The 14,165-nt window shown below is 49.8% G+C and overlaps 1 protein-coding gene and 1 long non-coding RNA gene across 2 annotated transcripts in view; one reads left to right on the forward strand and one right to left on the reverse strand.

The window, feature by feature from the left end:
• Nucleotides 1–4,315, reverse strand: part of acer3 (alkaline ceramidase 3) — a 201,538-nt gene extending 197,223 nt beyond the window's left edge. Inside the window, exon 1 of the mRNA XM_072477389.1 lies at nt 4,175–4,315. Within this exon, the coding sequence (XP_072333490.1) occupies nt 4,175–4,277 (103 nt within the window). The 5' untranslated portion in view covers nt 4,278–4,315. The remainder of the gene's footprint in view (nt 1–4,174) is intronic.
• Nucleotides 4,053–14,061, forward strand: LOC140392105 (uncharacterized). The gene is made up of 2 exons (XR_011935248.1): nt 4,053–4,162; nt 13,572–14,061. It is a non-coding gene; the product is annotated as an uncharacterized lncRNA (long non-coding RNA).
• Nucleotides 14,062–14,165: the final 104 nt, after the last annotated feature.

Consider the following 14,165-nt stretch of genomic DNA (forward strand, 5'->3'; position numbering starts at 1 on the left):
CAAAAGTAAAATACTCATTAAGGACCTCAACCTTCTTCCTCTGCTTCTACACATAATTTCCCTCCTTTGTCCTTGAGTGGACCAACTCTTTCTCTAGCTACCCTCTTATTCCTAATATACATAACAAATGCCTTGGGATTCTCCTTAATCCTGTCTGCCAAGGACATTTTGTGACCCCTTTTTGCCCTCTAACTCCCTGCTTGGGCTCTTTTCTACTTTCCTTGTATTCCTCAAGTGCTTTATCTGTTTTTAGTTGCCTGTACCTCACATATGCATCTTTTTTCTTTTTGACAAGATTCTCAATTTCCCTGGTGATCCATGGTCCCGAATCCTGCCTTTCCTGTCCTTCCTTTTTACCAGTACATGCCTGTCCTGCACTCCCATCAACTGCTCCTTAAAAGACTCCCACATGCCAAATGTGGATTTACCCTCAAACAGCCTCTCCCAAACAACAGCCTCCAAATCCTGCCTAAGTGGTTGTAGTTAGCCTTCCCCCAATTTAGCACCTTAACCCTAGAACTACACTCGTCCTTTTCCTTGAGTATACGAAAGCTTACGGAATTGTGGTCACTGTTCGCCACATGTTCTCCCAGTGCAACTTTGATGACCTGGCCAGGCTCGTTCCCTAGTACTAGGTCCAGTATAGCCCTCTATCTAGTCGGACTATCCACATATTGTTCCAAAAAACCTTCTTGGACCCAGTTAACAAATTCCTCACCATCCAGTCCCCTAGCCCTAAGGGATTTCCAGTCAATGAGGAAAATTAAAGTCTCCCATTACAACAACCCTATTATTTCTACATCTATCCAGAATCTAATTACATATCTGTTCTTCAACTTCCCGTGGGAAGATCTGTAGTACACCCCCATCATAGTGGCTGCCCCCATCCTGTTTCAGAGCTCTACCCACAGTGCCTCATTACTTGATTCTTGCATGATTAATTGTAATATTTCCAAATTTGCTGATTAAATCAAACTGAGCAGGGATATTGTGAGGGCGATACAAGGAGGCTTCAAGAGGACTTGGACAGGCTAAGGGAATGGGCTAAAATATTCCTACATTATCCATCTGCCATAAGTATGAAGTTATTCACTTTGGTAGAAAAGGAGGCAGAATATTATTAAAAGGTGACAGATTGGGACGAGACGTCCAAAGGGCCTTGGGTGTCCTTGTTCATGAGTTACTAAAAGCTAGAATGCAGGTGCAGCAAGTAATTAGGAAGGTAAATGGCATGTTGGCCCTCATCCCGAGGGAAACTTGAGTGCAGGAGAAAGGATTTCTTACTGTAGAGTCTTGATGAGACCTCACCTGGAGTGTCCTTATCTAGGAAAGGACATACTCGCCAAAGAAGGAGTGCAACAAGGTTTGCCAGATTAATCATAGAATTTACAGTGCAGAAGGAGGCCATTCGGCCCATCGAGTATGCATCAGCTCTTGGAAAGAGCATCCCTACCCAAGCCCACACCTCCACGCTATCCCCATAACCCGTAACCCTACCCAACACTAAGGGCAATTTTGGATACCAAGGGCAATTTATCATGGCCAAGCCACCTAACCTGCACATCTTTGGACTGTGGGAGGAAACCGGAGCACCCGGAGGAAACCCACGCACACACGGGGAGAACATGCAGACTCCGCACAGACAGACAATTATTAATGCATTGGAATGTGGGATTGTTTTACGAGGAGAAACTGAGATTATTGGGTCTGTATTCCCTAGAATTTTGAAGGAGGGGTGGACTCATTGAAACTTACAAAACCTTTTACAGGCATCTAACAGGGTGCATGTTGATAAATTGCTTCTTTTGGCACCAGGGAACACAATCTCATAAGGGGCAGGCAATTCAAGACTGACACGAGGAGAAATTTCTTCACTCAGAGGATGGTGAATCTTTGGAATTCTCTATTAGAGGGGTGGTGGAAGTTCAATCATCGAACATGTTCAAGACAGGAAGATTTCCGGAGACTAATGTCATGGGCGGAGCGGTAGCAGTGGTTAGCACTGTTGTTTCACAGCGCCAGGGTCCGAGGTTCGATTCCTGGCTTGTGTCACTGTCTGTGCAGAGTCTGCATGTTTTCCTCCCACACGTCCCGCAAGACGTGTTGTTAGGTGAATTGGACATTCTGAATTCTCCCTCTGATTACCCAAACAGGCACTGGTGTGGGGGGATTTTCACAATATCATAGCAGTGTTAATGTAAGCCTACTTGTGACACTAACAAAGATTATTATTACATTAAGGGAGGGGGCAGCACGGTGGCACAGTGGGTTAGTCCTGCTGCCTCACGGCGCTGAGGTCCCAGGTTCGATCCCGGCTCTGGGTCACTGTCCGCGTGGAGTTTGCACATTCTCCCCGTGTTTGCGTGGGTTTCGCCCGCACAACCCAAAAATGTGCAGGGTAGATGAATTGGCCACACTAAATTGCCCCTTAATTGGAAAAAAATGAATTGGGTACTCTAAATTTATTTATTTTAAAAAATGATTACATTAAGGGATATGGAGATAGAGCGTGAAAGTGGTAAAAAGACAATTGGTATTGAGGCAGACGATCAACCAGGATCACATTGAATGCTGGAGCAGGCTTGGCCAGCCTAAAGGCCTATTCCTGTGTCAAACATTAAAGTTAAGCCCTTTCAACAGACTGTATCCTTGCCATCAACTCTATATTCTTCTCTGATTTCTCTCCAGTTGAGTCGAATTGCATGTAAACTCCAGATTCTATTTGGCCCCAAAACCTATCAAACTTCCATTTCTGCCCATCTACACCTTTACGTTTTTCAAAACGTATACCTTGACCACCTGTTGGCTAAACTTTTCTATCCAAAGATGTGCGGGTTAGGTAGATTGGCCATACTAAATTGCCCATAGTGTCCAAAATTGCACTTAGTGTTGGGTGGGGTTACTGGGTTATGGGGATAGGGTGGAGGTGTGGACCTTGGGTAGGGTGCTCTTTCCAAGAGCCGGTGCAGACTCGATGGGCCGAATGGCCTCCTTCTGCACTGTAAATTCTATGAAATTCTACGATCTTAAAAAGTGGCTTAGAAATGTACGATTGCTTGGCCATATATTTTTGGCACACTCTGAAGTAACCTGGGTTTAAATTATCAATACCATTTTATATAGCTTTCATGCTGTTAAACTGCCTCCACAATATCACTGCAGAACCATTAGGAAAACTGACATTGGAAAAACTAACAAATATTTTGGCACAAATTACTATACTGTAGTAGTTTTGTTTTGTCCAAATATGGATGTTAAAATGTTATTTTTAAACATAAAATTTTCCTGCAACTATATTACTGTACACACCCAGCAAACTGATATTGCACAGTGACAATTCTACTCGCCCCATGCTTTCCATAGCAGAGGGGGACCAAAACAACACAGCAAAATCATGGAAACACCCCAGATAAACAGCTTAGGCGCACTCCACCTTTCTAATATTGCTGAGCCAAAAGTCTTGACAGCCCCACCTAATACCATCACCCCAAAGGACTGACAGTTGAAGGACACACCTTCAATAAAAAAAATAACTTTGTCAGTGTCCCCCAACACCCCCAGAAAAACAAATTATTATTTTTTTAAAACTAGGAAGCTGGAAATCGTTTTTTAAAATGTTTTGAAGGATCAAAAGTAGTTTTGTACAACAGATGAATGGCATACATATTTATTTCACTGAAGTCATTTAAAGGACAAATGAAATGCAACCAGTATTCAGGGGCATGCCAGCCCTTACACCAACGTTTTACACATAACACATAAAGACAATGATGAAATAAGCGTGCCACAATCTAAAGAGAGCGAAAAAGGGGGAAACTTTGCGATTCCAACACAATTCCCTTGAAAATAAAAACTTATAAGGCGGCCGGCACATGCGCAGTAGCATCCGGCCGGCACGTTTCGCTTCCTTTTAAACTAAAAAAGGTTAGAAATAATTTTATATTTCATGAGGGGGTGGTCGGGGTTTTTTTTAAATAAAAAGGCGCTGGTCGATTTTTAAAAAAAAAAAGAAAATAAAGGGTGAGGTTTGGACTCCGGGTCACTTGGTGGAGGAGGTCGGGAGGGTGGCAGGCCTCAGGCTGCTCGGAGGATTTATCTTTCTGGAGGAGGGTTAAAATAAAAAGAGAGCGAGAGAGAGAAAATAAAGACTCGTCAGGGAAAGGTGAGGACTTACAGAACTCGGCAATGTAATAGGACACGGCGTAATTCTCCTCGCACCAGTCCAAAGTGGAGGTGGGCTCCCCCCAGAAGCCTGGCCGGTCATAGACGGGCGCCATGTTTGAAGGAGGAGGAGGCGCGGCGGGACTAGGCCCCGTCACCATGGCAACCCTCCCCTGCCCTGCAGCCAGCTCCAGCCCAGTCTCAGCCCTGCCTCACTGGCACCTTCACAGTCTCTCACTCTTTCTGAAACATTCCTTCCTGATTGAAATAAGAAATAGCTTCCCTCACTCGAAAGTTTTTTTGTTAAAACTTAAAGTAACCAATCCTTTCTCTGCTCCCCCCCCCCCCCCCCCCGAAAAAAAAGGGGCAATTTAGCTCCACCAATCCCACGCATCTTTTTTGCTGGGGGCAGACACACGCAGACAGGGGGGGGGGGAGAATGTGCAAACTCCACACGGACAGTGACCCGGGGCCGGATCGAACCTGGGTCTTTGACGCTGTGAGGCAGCAGTGTTTCATGGAATTTACAGTGCAGTAGGAGGCCATTCAGCCCATCGAGACTGCAACGGCCCTTGGAAAGCCCACACCTCCACCCTATCCACATCACCCAGTAACCCCACCCAACCTTTTTGGACACAAAGGGCAATTTAGCATAGCCAATCCACCTAACCTGCATATCTTTGGACAGTGGGAGGAAACCGGAGCACACAGGGAGAACGTGCAGATTCCGCACAGACAGTGACCCAAGCCGGGGATCGAACCTGGGACCCTGGAGCTGTGAAGCAACTGTGCTATCCACTGTGCTACCGTTTGCCGTCCTCCCCCTTGTTCAAAAGTTGACCTCCGCTTCACTTGTAGAGATAGGTTGGAGAAGTTAGGACTGTTTTGGTTGGAGAAAGGAAGGCATGTGCTGGGGGGGGGTAGGGTGCTCAAAATCATGAGGGGTCGGGACAGTGTAGACTGGGAGAAACTTGTTCCGGCTCACGGAAGGATCACGAACGAGAGGGCACAGATTTAAAGCAAAAAAAAGTGGCATGCGGTGAGTGGGTTGGGGTCTGGAATGCCACTGGCTGAGTGTGTGGTGGAGGCAGGTGCAATTGAAGCATTCAAAAGAGAATTTGACTCCTATCTGAAAAGGAAGAATGTACAAAGTTACGGGAAGAAGGTGGGGTGGGTGGCTGGAGGGGTGAGTAGATCATCTGGAGAACTGGTGCAGACACAATGGGCAGGATTCTCCGGCCACACCAGCCCTACAACCGTAAATTCCTGCCCGATGTCAATGGATCTATATGGCCCGCGTCTCGCCCATGGCGATCTTGCGGCGGGCGGAGCGGAAGAATCCAGCCCAATGGGCCAAATGGCCTCATTCTATGCCATACCAATTCTTTTCCAATCCTCTCCCCCAAAATTCTAAAGGATGAGATTCTGCATTTTCAATAATTATGTTCCCATTGGCAGGAGTTTGTTTTTTAATGTTTTTTTATTCAAATTTTTAACATTTGAAAAACATTACATCACAAAGATAGTAATAATAATCTTTATTAGTGTCACAAGTAGACTTACGTTAACCTTGCAATGAAGTTACTGTGAAAAACTCAACACAAAACCTCACCCCTGTTTTCCCCCCTATTCCCCCAAACCACCTCTTTTTTTCCCCCCCCATCCCCCGCCCCAAACAGTTGACGGTAACTAGTTCTCCAAAATGCAGAATGAACAAACCTCGCCTCTTATAACCCCTCATTCACCCCTCTTGGGGTAAATTTCACCTTCTCTAAATGCAGAAACTCCATTACATCACCCAGCCACACCGAGGCACAGGGTGGAGAAGCTGAGCTCCACCTCAACAAAACCCACCTGCGAGCGATAAGCGAGGCGAAGGCTAAACCATCAGCTCCCACACCTGCCTGCAACACTGGCAGGTCTGACACCCCGAATATGGCCCCCAGGGGACTAGGCTCCAAGTCGACATGCAAGATCACCGACATGGTGCTGAAAAACAACCTCCAAAATTTCTCCAACTTCGGGCAGGATATGTACATGATGTACATATGTACATGATTAGCTGGGCCCCTCCCTCACTGTTCACAAATATCCTCTATTCCTTCAAACTGCCGGCTCATCCTCGACTCCATCAGGTGCGCCCTGTGTACCATCTTTAGCTATATCAACCCCAGCCTCGCACACGTGGTCGAGCCATTCACCCTCCACAGCACTTCACACCACAATCCTTCCTCTAGCACCATCCACAGCTCCTCCACCCACTTGACCTTAGCCCCCTTCCAGAGACACCTTGGGCGGGATTCTCTGTTGGTCGACGCCAAAATCAGGAAAGGTGATTCGGCGGATTTTGTGAGGGCCACGAAGAATCCAGCACGAGTTTTAAGGACACAAAGTAAACATTTATTTACAATAACATATATATGTAGCAGTAACTTCCCTTGCTACATACTCCTTCCTGCTGGTTCCTGAACTGGCCAGCTTTATTTATACTAGGAGTTTACTAATGGTTTCTCCCCCCCCCCCCTCATTGGGGAAGCTCATACTCCCACAGGATTGTGGGATTGTCATTAGTCCCCAGCCAATGGTAAGTAGGCAGGTTATAACATCCCCCCCCCCAAAGTCCAAGGAATCCACCAAAGACCCTGGCGAAGGAGGGCGTCGGACTCGTTTGGCCGCAGGCCGGACACCATTTGCACGCGGCGCTGTGTCAGGCGGCGTGTAACGAGACAGAGACCGGCGCTTCCGTGATGAACGGCGCAACGATTGTACATCCACGGCCCGTGGACCCGAGGATTCCCCCTCTGATGCATCCTGTGTCTCCATCTCGGAGTCAGAGTCTGCTGCCTCCGTCATGTCAGCGTCTCTATCTCCATTCGGTTCCATAACGACCTTCGCAGTGCTTCGAGTGAGGCACCAGTGGAAGATTGTGAGGACTACCTTCCTTTGTCTCTGGTCTCTGCGGCTGTAGAAATGAGCTCCGGGGGCAGGGAATCTTTTGAGGGGATAGTCTTCTAGACCGAACGTGGTCTACATGTTTGCGCTGGAGACGACCCTGGGCTTGCACCTGGTAAGATATAGGGCCCGTTTGGCGAAAGATTACACCAGGAACCCATTGGGCACCACCAGCAAAATTCCGAACGAACACTGGGTCACCGGGCGCAAACTGCCGAATCGGCCGATGCCGAGAACTTCCCTGTCCCTGCCGTTCTTGTGTGAGGCGTACCTTTGCGCCAATGTCCGGGAAAACCATACTAAGGCGGGTGCGAAGTCTCGGGCCCATTAGGAGTTCTACGGGAGCTACCCCAGTCACTGCATGGGGGGTGGTCCTGTACGTAAACAAAAAGCGAGCCAGTCTCGTGTCCGTTGATCCGGAAGACTGCTTCTTTAGGCCTCTTTTGAATGTCTGCACTGCGCGCTCTGCCAACCTATTTGAAGCCGGGTGGTAAGGGGCAGTGCGGATATGGCGGATGCCGTTCATCTTCGTGAACCTCGCAAACACCTCACTCGTGAATGGAGTGCCGTTATCCGTGACCAGCACCTCGGGGAGGCCATGCGTACTAAACAATAAACAAATCTTTTCAATTGTTGCGCAGGACGTTGTCCCCTGCATCTTATGCACCTCTAGCCATTTAGACTGGGCGTCAATTAGTAGAAGGAACATGGATCCTTGAAAAGGGCATGCAAAATCTGCATGCAAGCGTGCCCAAGGCCGCCCTGGCCATTCCCAGTGATGTAGAGGCGCGGCCGGCGGAAGCTTCTGATGCTCCTGGCAAATGGAGCAGTTTTGGGCCACCTTCTCAATGTCGGTGTCGAGGCCTGGCCACCAGACATAACTCCGTGCCAACATTTTCATTTTGGTCACACCAGGATGCCCATTGTGCAAGTCTGTCAGTATCAGCTCCTGGCCTTTTTCCGGGACAATCACACGCGTCCCCCACAAGAGGATGCCGTCTTCCACGCTGAATTCTGACCGCTTGGAGGAAAATGCCCGCAACTCGCCTGGGAGCTGTCTATGCTGCCCACCATACAGGACTATGTGCCGAACCTTTGACAGGACTGGCTCCGTCTGGGTCCACTCACGGATCTGTGATGCCGTGACAGGCAAGGTGTCCATAAAATTTAGGGTTGCAACCACCTCACCGGTCGTGGGGGTCGACATGGGGCCTGTCGATAAAGGCAATCAGCTCAGTGCGTCGGCATTTGCTATCTGCGTACCTGGTTTGTGCACCAGAGAATACTTGTATGCAGCAAGCAACAAAGCCCAGCGCTGGATCCGTGCAGAAGCAATGGGCGGTATTGGCTTATCCTCTCTGAAAAGTCCCAGCAGAGGCTTATGATCAGTCACGATAGTGAAATGGCGGCCATACACGTATTGGTGGAAGCGTTTCACCGCAAAAACCACTGCCAGGCCCTCCTTCTCGATCTGCGCGTACTTTTTCTCCGCTGCAGTCAATGTGCGGGAGGCAAAAGCTATCGGTCGCTCGGCCCCGTTCTCCATCTTATGGGACAGGACGGCCCCAATACCATGCGGGGATGCATCACATGTGACGAGCAAAGGCTTTCCAGGATCATAGTGGGTTAGTAACCCAGACGATGACAATTGTTGCTTTACCCGCCGGAAAGTGGTTTCTTGCGGCTGGCCCCAAACCCAGGTGTGATTTTTCTTTAGCAGAAGGTGCAAAGGGGCCAGCGTAGTTGGCAGATTGGGGAGGAACTTCCCGTAATAGTTTACGAGACCGAGAAAAGAACGAAGATGCGAAGTGTCAGTCGGGGCGGGGGCATGTTGAATTGCACGCACCTTCTCTGCGACGGGGTGCAAACCTTCGCGGTCCACCCGATAACCTAGGTAGACTACTTCCTTTGCCTGAAATACGCACTTTGTGCGACGTAAACGGACTCCAGCCTCCGAAAGGCGTCTAAGGACAGCCTCCAGATTTTCCAAATGTTCCTGCTCCGACGTCCCTGTAATCAAAACGTCATCTAGGTATACAGCCACACGTGGTAAACCTCTCAAAATGCCCTCCATAACACGTTTAAAAATTGCGCAGGCAGAGGATACTCCAAAGGGCAACCGTGTATATTCATACAGGCCCCGGTGTGTATTAATCGTTACATATGGTCGGGAGGCAGGGTCCAGCTCCAACTGCAGGTAGGCGTGACTCATATCTAATTTTGTGAACGAGAGTCCACCTGCAAGTTTCGCGTAGAGATCCTCTATGCGAGGCATTGGATATCGGTCGAGTCAGGAAACTGTATTCACTGTAAGTTTATAGTCATCACACAAGCGAACTGTGGCATCTGGCTTCATTACAGGTACAATTGGTGCTGCCCAGTCAGCAAAACGGACGGGCCTGATAATACCCAAACTCTCCAAACGAGTGAGCTCCCCTTCTACCTTCTCGAGCAAGGTGTATGGCACTGGGCGCGCCCGGAAATAGCGCGGCATGGCTCCTGGTTCGACTTGGATACGGGCTACGGCCCCTTTTATTTTCCCCAAACCAGGCTGGAATACATCTGGGTATCGTCCTAGCACCTCAGTCAACCCTTCAGAAACTGTTTGGAGGATGTGCTGCCATTGCAACCGCAAATGGCGCAACCAGTCCCGACCCAACAGGCTGGGCCCATGGCCGCGCACCACGATAAGTGGGAAACGCCCCTCCTGGCGTCCATAAACAACAGGGGTCATTGTAGTTCCTGCAATGTCCAGTGGTTCCCCCGTGTAGGTTAATGTAAGGGTCTGTATACCCTGCTTGATGCGGTCGAATGTCCTCTGGGCGATCACGGAGACCGCTGCGCCAGTATCCAACTCCATCTCAAGCGGGTGGCCATTCACCCGTACTGTCACCTTTTTGGGGGCCACACGGGGAGCTGCCACACAATGCAGCTGCAGGCAGTCGTCCTCCGTCTCCACGTCCTCAGGAGTAGTCGCCACAGGTTCATCCACATGGAAGGTAGGCCCCTGGGCTGGTCCCAGTTACGGCCCCTGGGCTGGTCCTAGTTTTGGTCGGAACGACTGCGCCTCTGGACCCCCCAGGACCGCCGTCCGCGACGGGGTCGGCGCCTACAAGTCTGACACGGACATGGCTCCTCATCCATTGGTTCTGGAGAAGGCTCCCTTCGGGGAGGAATGTCCGACGGCCACTGGCGTCGGTCCGGACGTTGCCTCGCCCAAGGTCCGCAGGAGTGCGGGGGGACGTTTTCGGACGGAAGGGGTTTCGCCCCAAGGCATGCACTTCCATTCCCTGTAGCTCCTGCACTCCTCGTTCTGTGCCCTCTCGGGACAATACTATTTGAATGGCCTGTTGAAAAGTCAATGTTGGCTCAGCTAACAACTTTCTCTGGGTGGCCGCATTGTTAATACCGCAAACCAAACGGTCGCGTAACATTTCTGACAAGGTCTCACCATAGGAGGAGGTGCTGGAAGTCTTAAAGCGCATCAAGGTAGATAAATCCCCGGGACCTGATGAAATGTATCCCAGGATGTTGTGGGAGGCTAGGGAGGAAATTGCGGGTCCCCTAACCGAGATATTTGAATCATCGGCAGCCACAGGTGAGGTGCCTGAAGATTGGAGAGTGGCGAATGTTGTGCCCTTGTTTAAGAAGGGCAGCAGGGAAAAGCCTGGGAACTACAGACCGGTGAGCCTAACGTCTGTAGTAGGTAAGTTGCTAGAAGGTATTCTGAGAGACAGGATTTACAAGCATTTAGAGAGGCAAGGACTGATTCGGGGCAGTCAGCATGGCTTTGTGCGTGGAAAATCATGTCTCACAAATTTGATTGAGTTTTTTGAGGGAGTGACCAAGAAGGTAGATGAGGGTAGTGCAGTAGACGTTGTCTACATGGACTTTAGCAAAGCCTTTGACAAGGTACCGCATGGTAGGTTGTTGCAGAAGGTTAAAGCTCACGGGATCCAGGGTGAGGTTGCCAATTGGATTCAAAATTGGCTGGACGACAGAAGGCAGAGGGTGGTTGTAGAGGGTTGTTTTTCAAACTGGAGGCCTGTGACCAGTGGTGTGCCTCAGGGATCGGTGCTGGGTCCACTGTTATTTGTGATTTATATTAATGATTTGGATGAGAATTTAGGAGGCATGGTTAGTAAGTTTGCAGATGACACCAAGATTGGTGGCATAGTGGATAGTGAAGAAGGTTATCTAGGATTGCAACGGGATCTTGATCAATTAGGCCAGTGGGCCGACGAATGGCAGATGGAGTTTAATTTAGATAAATGTGAGGTGATGCATTTTGGCAGATCGAATCAGGCCAGGACCTACTCAGTTAATGGTATGGCGTTGGGGAGAGTTATAGAACAAAGAGATCTAGGAGTACAGGTTCATAGCTCCTTGAAGGTGGAGTCGCAGGTGGACAGGGTGGTGAAGAAGGCATTCGGCATGCTTGGTTTCATTGGTCAGAACATTGAATATAGGAGTTGGGACGTCTTGTTGAAGTTGTACAAGACATTGGTACGGCCACACTTGGAATACTTTGTGCAGTTCTGGTCACCCTATTATAGAAAGGATATTATTAAACTAGAAAGAGTGCAGAAAAGATTTACTAGGATGTTGCCGGGACTTGATGGTTTGAGTTATAAGGAGAGGCTGGATAGACTGGGACTTTTTTCCCTGGAGCGTAGGAGGCTTAGGGGTGATCTTATAGAGGTCTATAAAATAATGAGGGGCATAGATAAGGTAGATAGTCAACATCTTTTCCCAAAGGTAGGGGAGTCTAAAACTAGAGGGCATAGGTTTAAGGTGAGAGGGGAGAGATTCAGAAGGGCCCAGAGGGGCAATTTCTTCACTCAGAGGGTAGTGAGTGTCTGGAATGGGCTGCCAGAGGTAGTAGTAGAAGCGGGTACAATTGTGTCTTTCAAAAAGCATTTAGATGGTTACATGGGTAAGATGGGTATAGAGGGTTATGGGCCAAGTGCGGGCAACTGGGACTAGCTTAATGGTAAAAAACTGGGCGGCATGGACTGGTTGGGCCGAAGGGCCTGTTTCCATGCTGTAAACTTCTATGATTCTATGAGTCACAGTACTCCGCAATCCTGCGTAGCCTGGATAGTAAATCGGCAAGGGATTCTCCAGGGGTCCTCTCAGCGGTATTAAACCGGTAACGCTGAACTATCGTGGACGGGGTTGGGTTAAAATGTTGCCCCACTATATTCACAAGTTCATCAAACGTTTTGGTGTCCGGCGCAGCTGGGTACGTAAGGCTCCTAATCACTTCAAACGTATGCGGGCCGCAGGCGGTGAGCAATATGACCACCTGGCGCTCGTTTTCGGTGATATTGTTTGCCCGGAAATAGTAACGCATCCGTTGTGTGTACTGGTTCCAGCTTTCCAGTGCAGCATCAAAAACATCCAAACGTCCGTACAGAGGCATGATATAATAGAAAACAACTTCCAACCTGTATCCAGCAAAAATCCAGGGAGGTGGCTTCAGCAGTGTAGACAGCTATTCACTTTAACCTTCGTCGCCAGTTTTGTGAGGGCCACGAAGAATCCAGCATGTGTTTTAAGGATACAAAGTAATCACATTTATTTACAATAACATATATATATATATATATAACAGTAGCAGTAACTTCCCTTGCTACATACTCCCTGCTGGTTCCTGAACTGGCCAGCTTTATTTATACTAGGAGTTTACTAATGGTTTCTCCGCCCCCCCCTCATTGAGGAAGCTCATACTCCCACAGGATTGTGGGATTGTCATTAGTCCCCAGCCAATGGTAAGTAGGCAGGTTATAACAGCGGAGAATTGGCTCTGACGCCAAAATCGTGGCATGCGCTGATTTGATACCAAATCGCGATTCTCTGTCACCTCGATAGTGGACTCAATGCGTACAGTACAGTAAATACCGTTTGCATGCCATTAGCGGGCCCGATCTGGTGTTCTCAAAGGGCCTCCATGTTTCTCCGCCTCCGATGGGCCGAGTTCCCGAATGCGCGGTTCACTTGTGCTTTTAAAAATCGTGAAACCGGCGTGGTGGCTGCTGAGCGAGAGAGGGAGAGGAGGTAAGACTCGGAAAGGAGCGGCTGCAGGCTGCCGGCCCGGACACTGGACGTGCTGACACCGGCTGCACGGGTGCCCCCATCCCCGCACACCACCCCCTGCGTCAAACCCCCTTTCCCTCAACCCCAACCCGGCCACCACACACTGGCAGCCCATCCAGGACGACACCCACAGTAGTCCCTGGTGAGGGCAGTGCCAACCAACAGTATCCCTGGCATTAGGGACAGGCGCCAGAGCCAGAGGTCCCCATGATGCCGGGTACCGATGGGACCAGGGGTGGGGGGAGGGACATGTGGGGGCAGATTTCACAGTGCCAACTGGGGCCGCCATGTAGCCCGATGGACCTGGTTGGGCACGCGGGTATGCAACACGCTAACATGCCGACCTTTCCCCCCTGCAGACACAAATATTGGAATACAACCAGCAACGATGGCCTTCCTGCTGGTCGCCACAGCTCTGGGGGATGTCCTGCGGCTGTACGAGCAGGCTCTGCTCGAGGAGGAGGAGGAAGGTGCAACAGTAGAGTGTGCAGAGCGGGCAGCAGCAGTGTGTGCAGCAGAGGGGCAGGTGGCAGCCGCCCAGGTTGGAGAGCCGGCTGCCCAACTGACCGAGGAAGAGGAGGAGCCAAGGAGGTGCCACATGCAGCCTCTTGTGTACCGGCACCGCCTGTCATTCGAGGACCTGCCAGACCAGGCATGCCGTCGAAGATTCCAGAGAGACAGTGCGACATATCTGTCAGATGATGGCGCACCTGGCACCGTAGGGGTATGGGGGAGGACACCCATTCCCAGTCGCAGTTATGGTGACGGTCACCCTGAACCTTTACGCGATGGGGTCCTTCCAGGCGCCGAGTGAAATGAAAATGAAATGAAAATCGCTTATTGTCACAAGTAGGCTTCAATGAAGTTACTGTGAAAAGCCCCTAGTCGCCACATTCCGGCGCCTGTTCGGGGAGGCTGGTACGGGAATTGAACCGTGCTGCTGGCCTGCCTTG

This window comes from Scyliorhinus torazame, chromosome 15 (genome assembly GCF_047496885.1).
Source record: "Scyliorhinus torazame isolate Kashiwa2021f chromosome 15, sScyTor2.1, whole genome shotgun sequence".
In the NCBI taxonomy this organism is placed as follows: domain Eukaryota; kingdom Metazoa; phylum Chordata; class Chondrichthyes; order Carcharhiniformes; family Scyliorhinidae; genus Scyliorhinus; species Scyliorhinus torazame.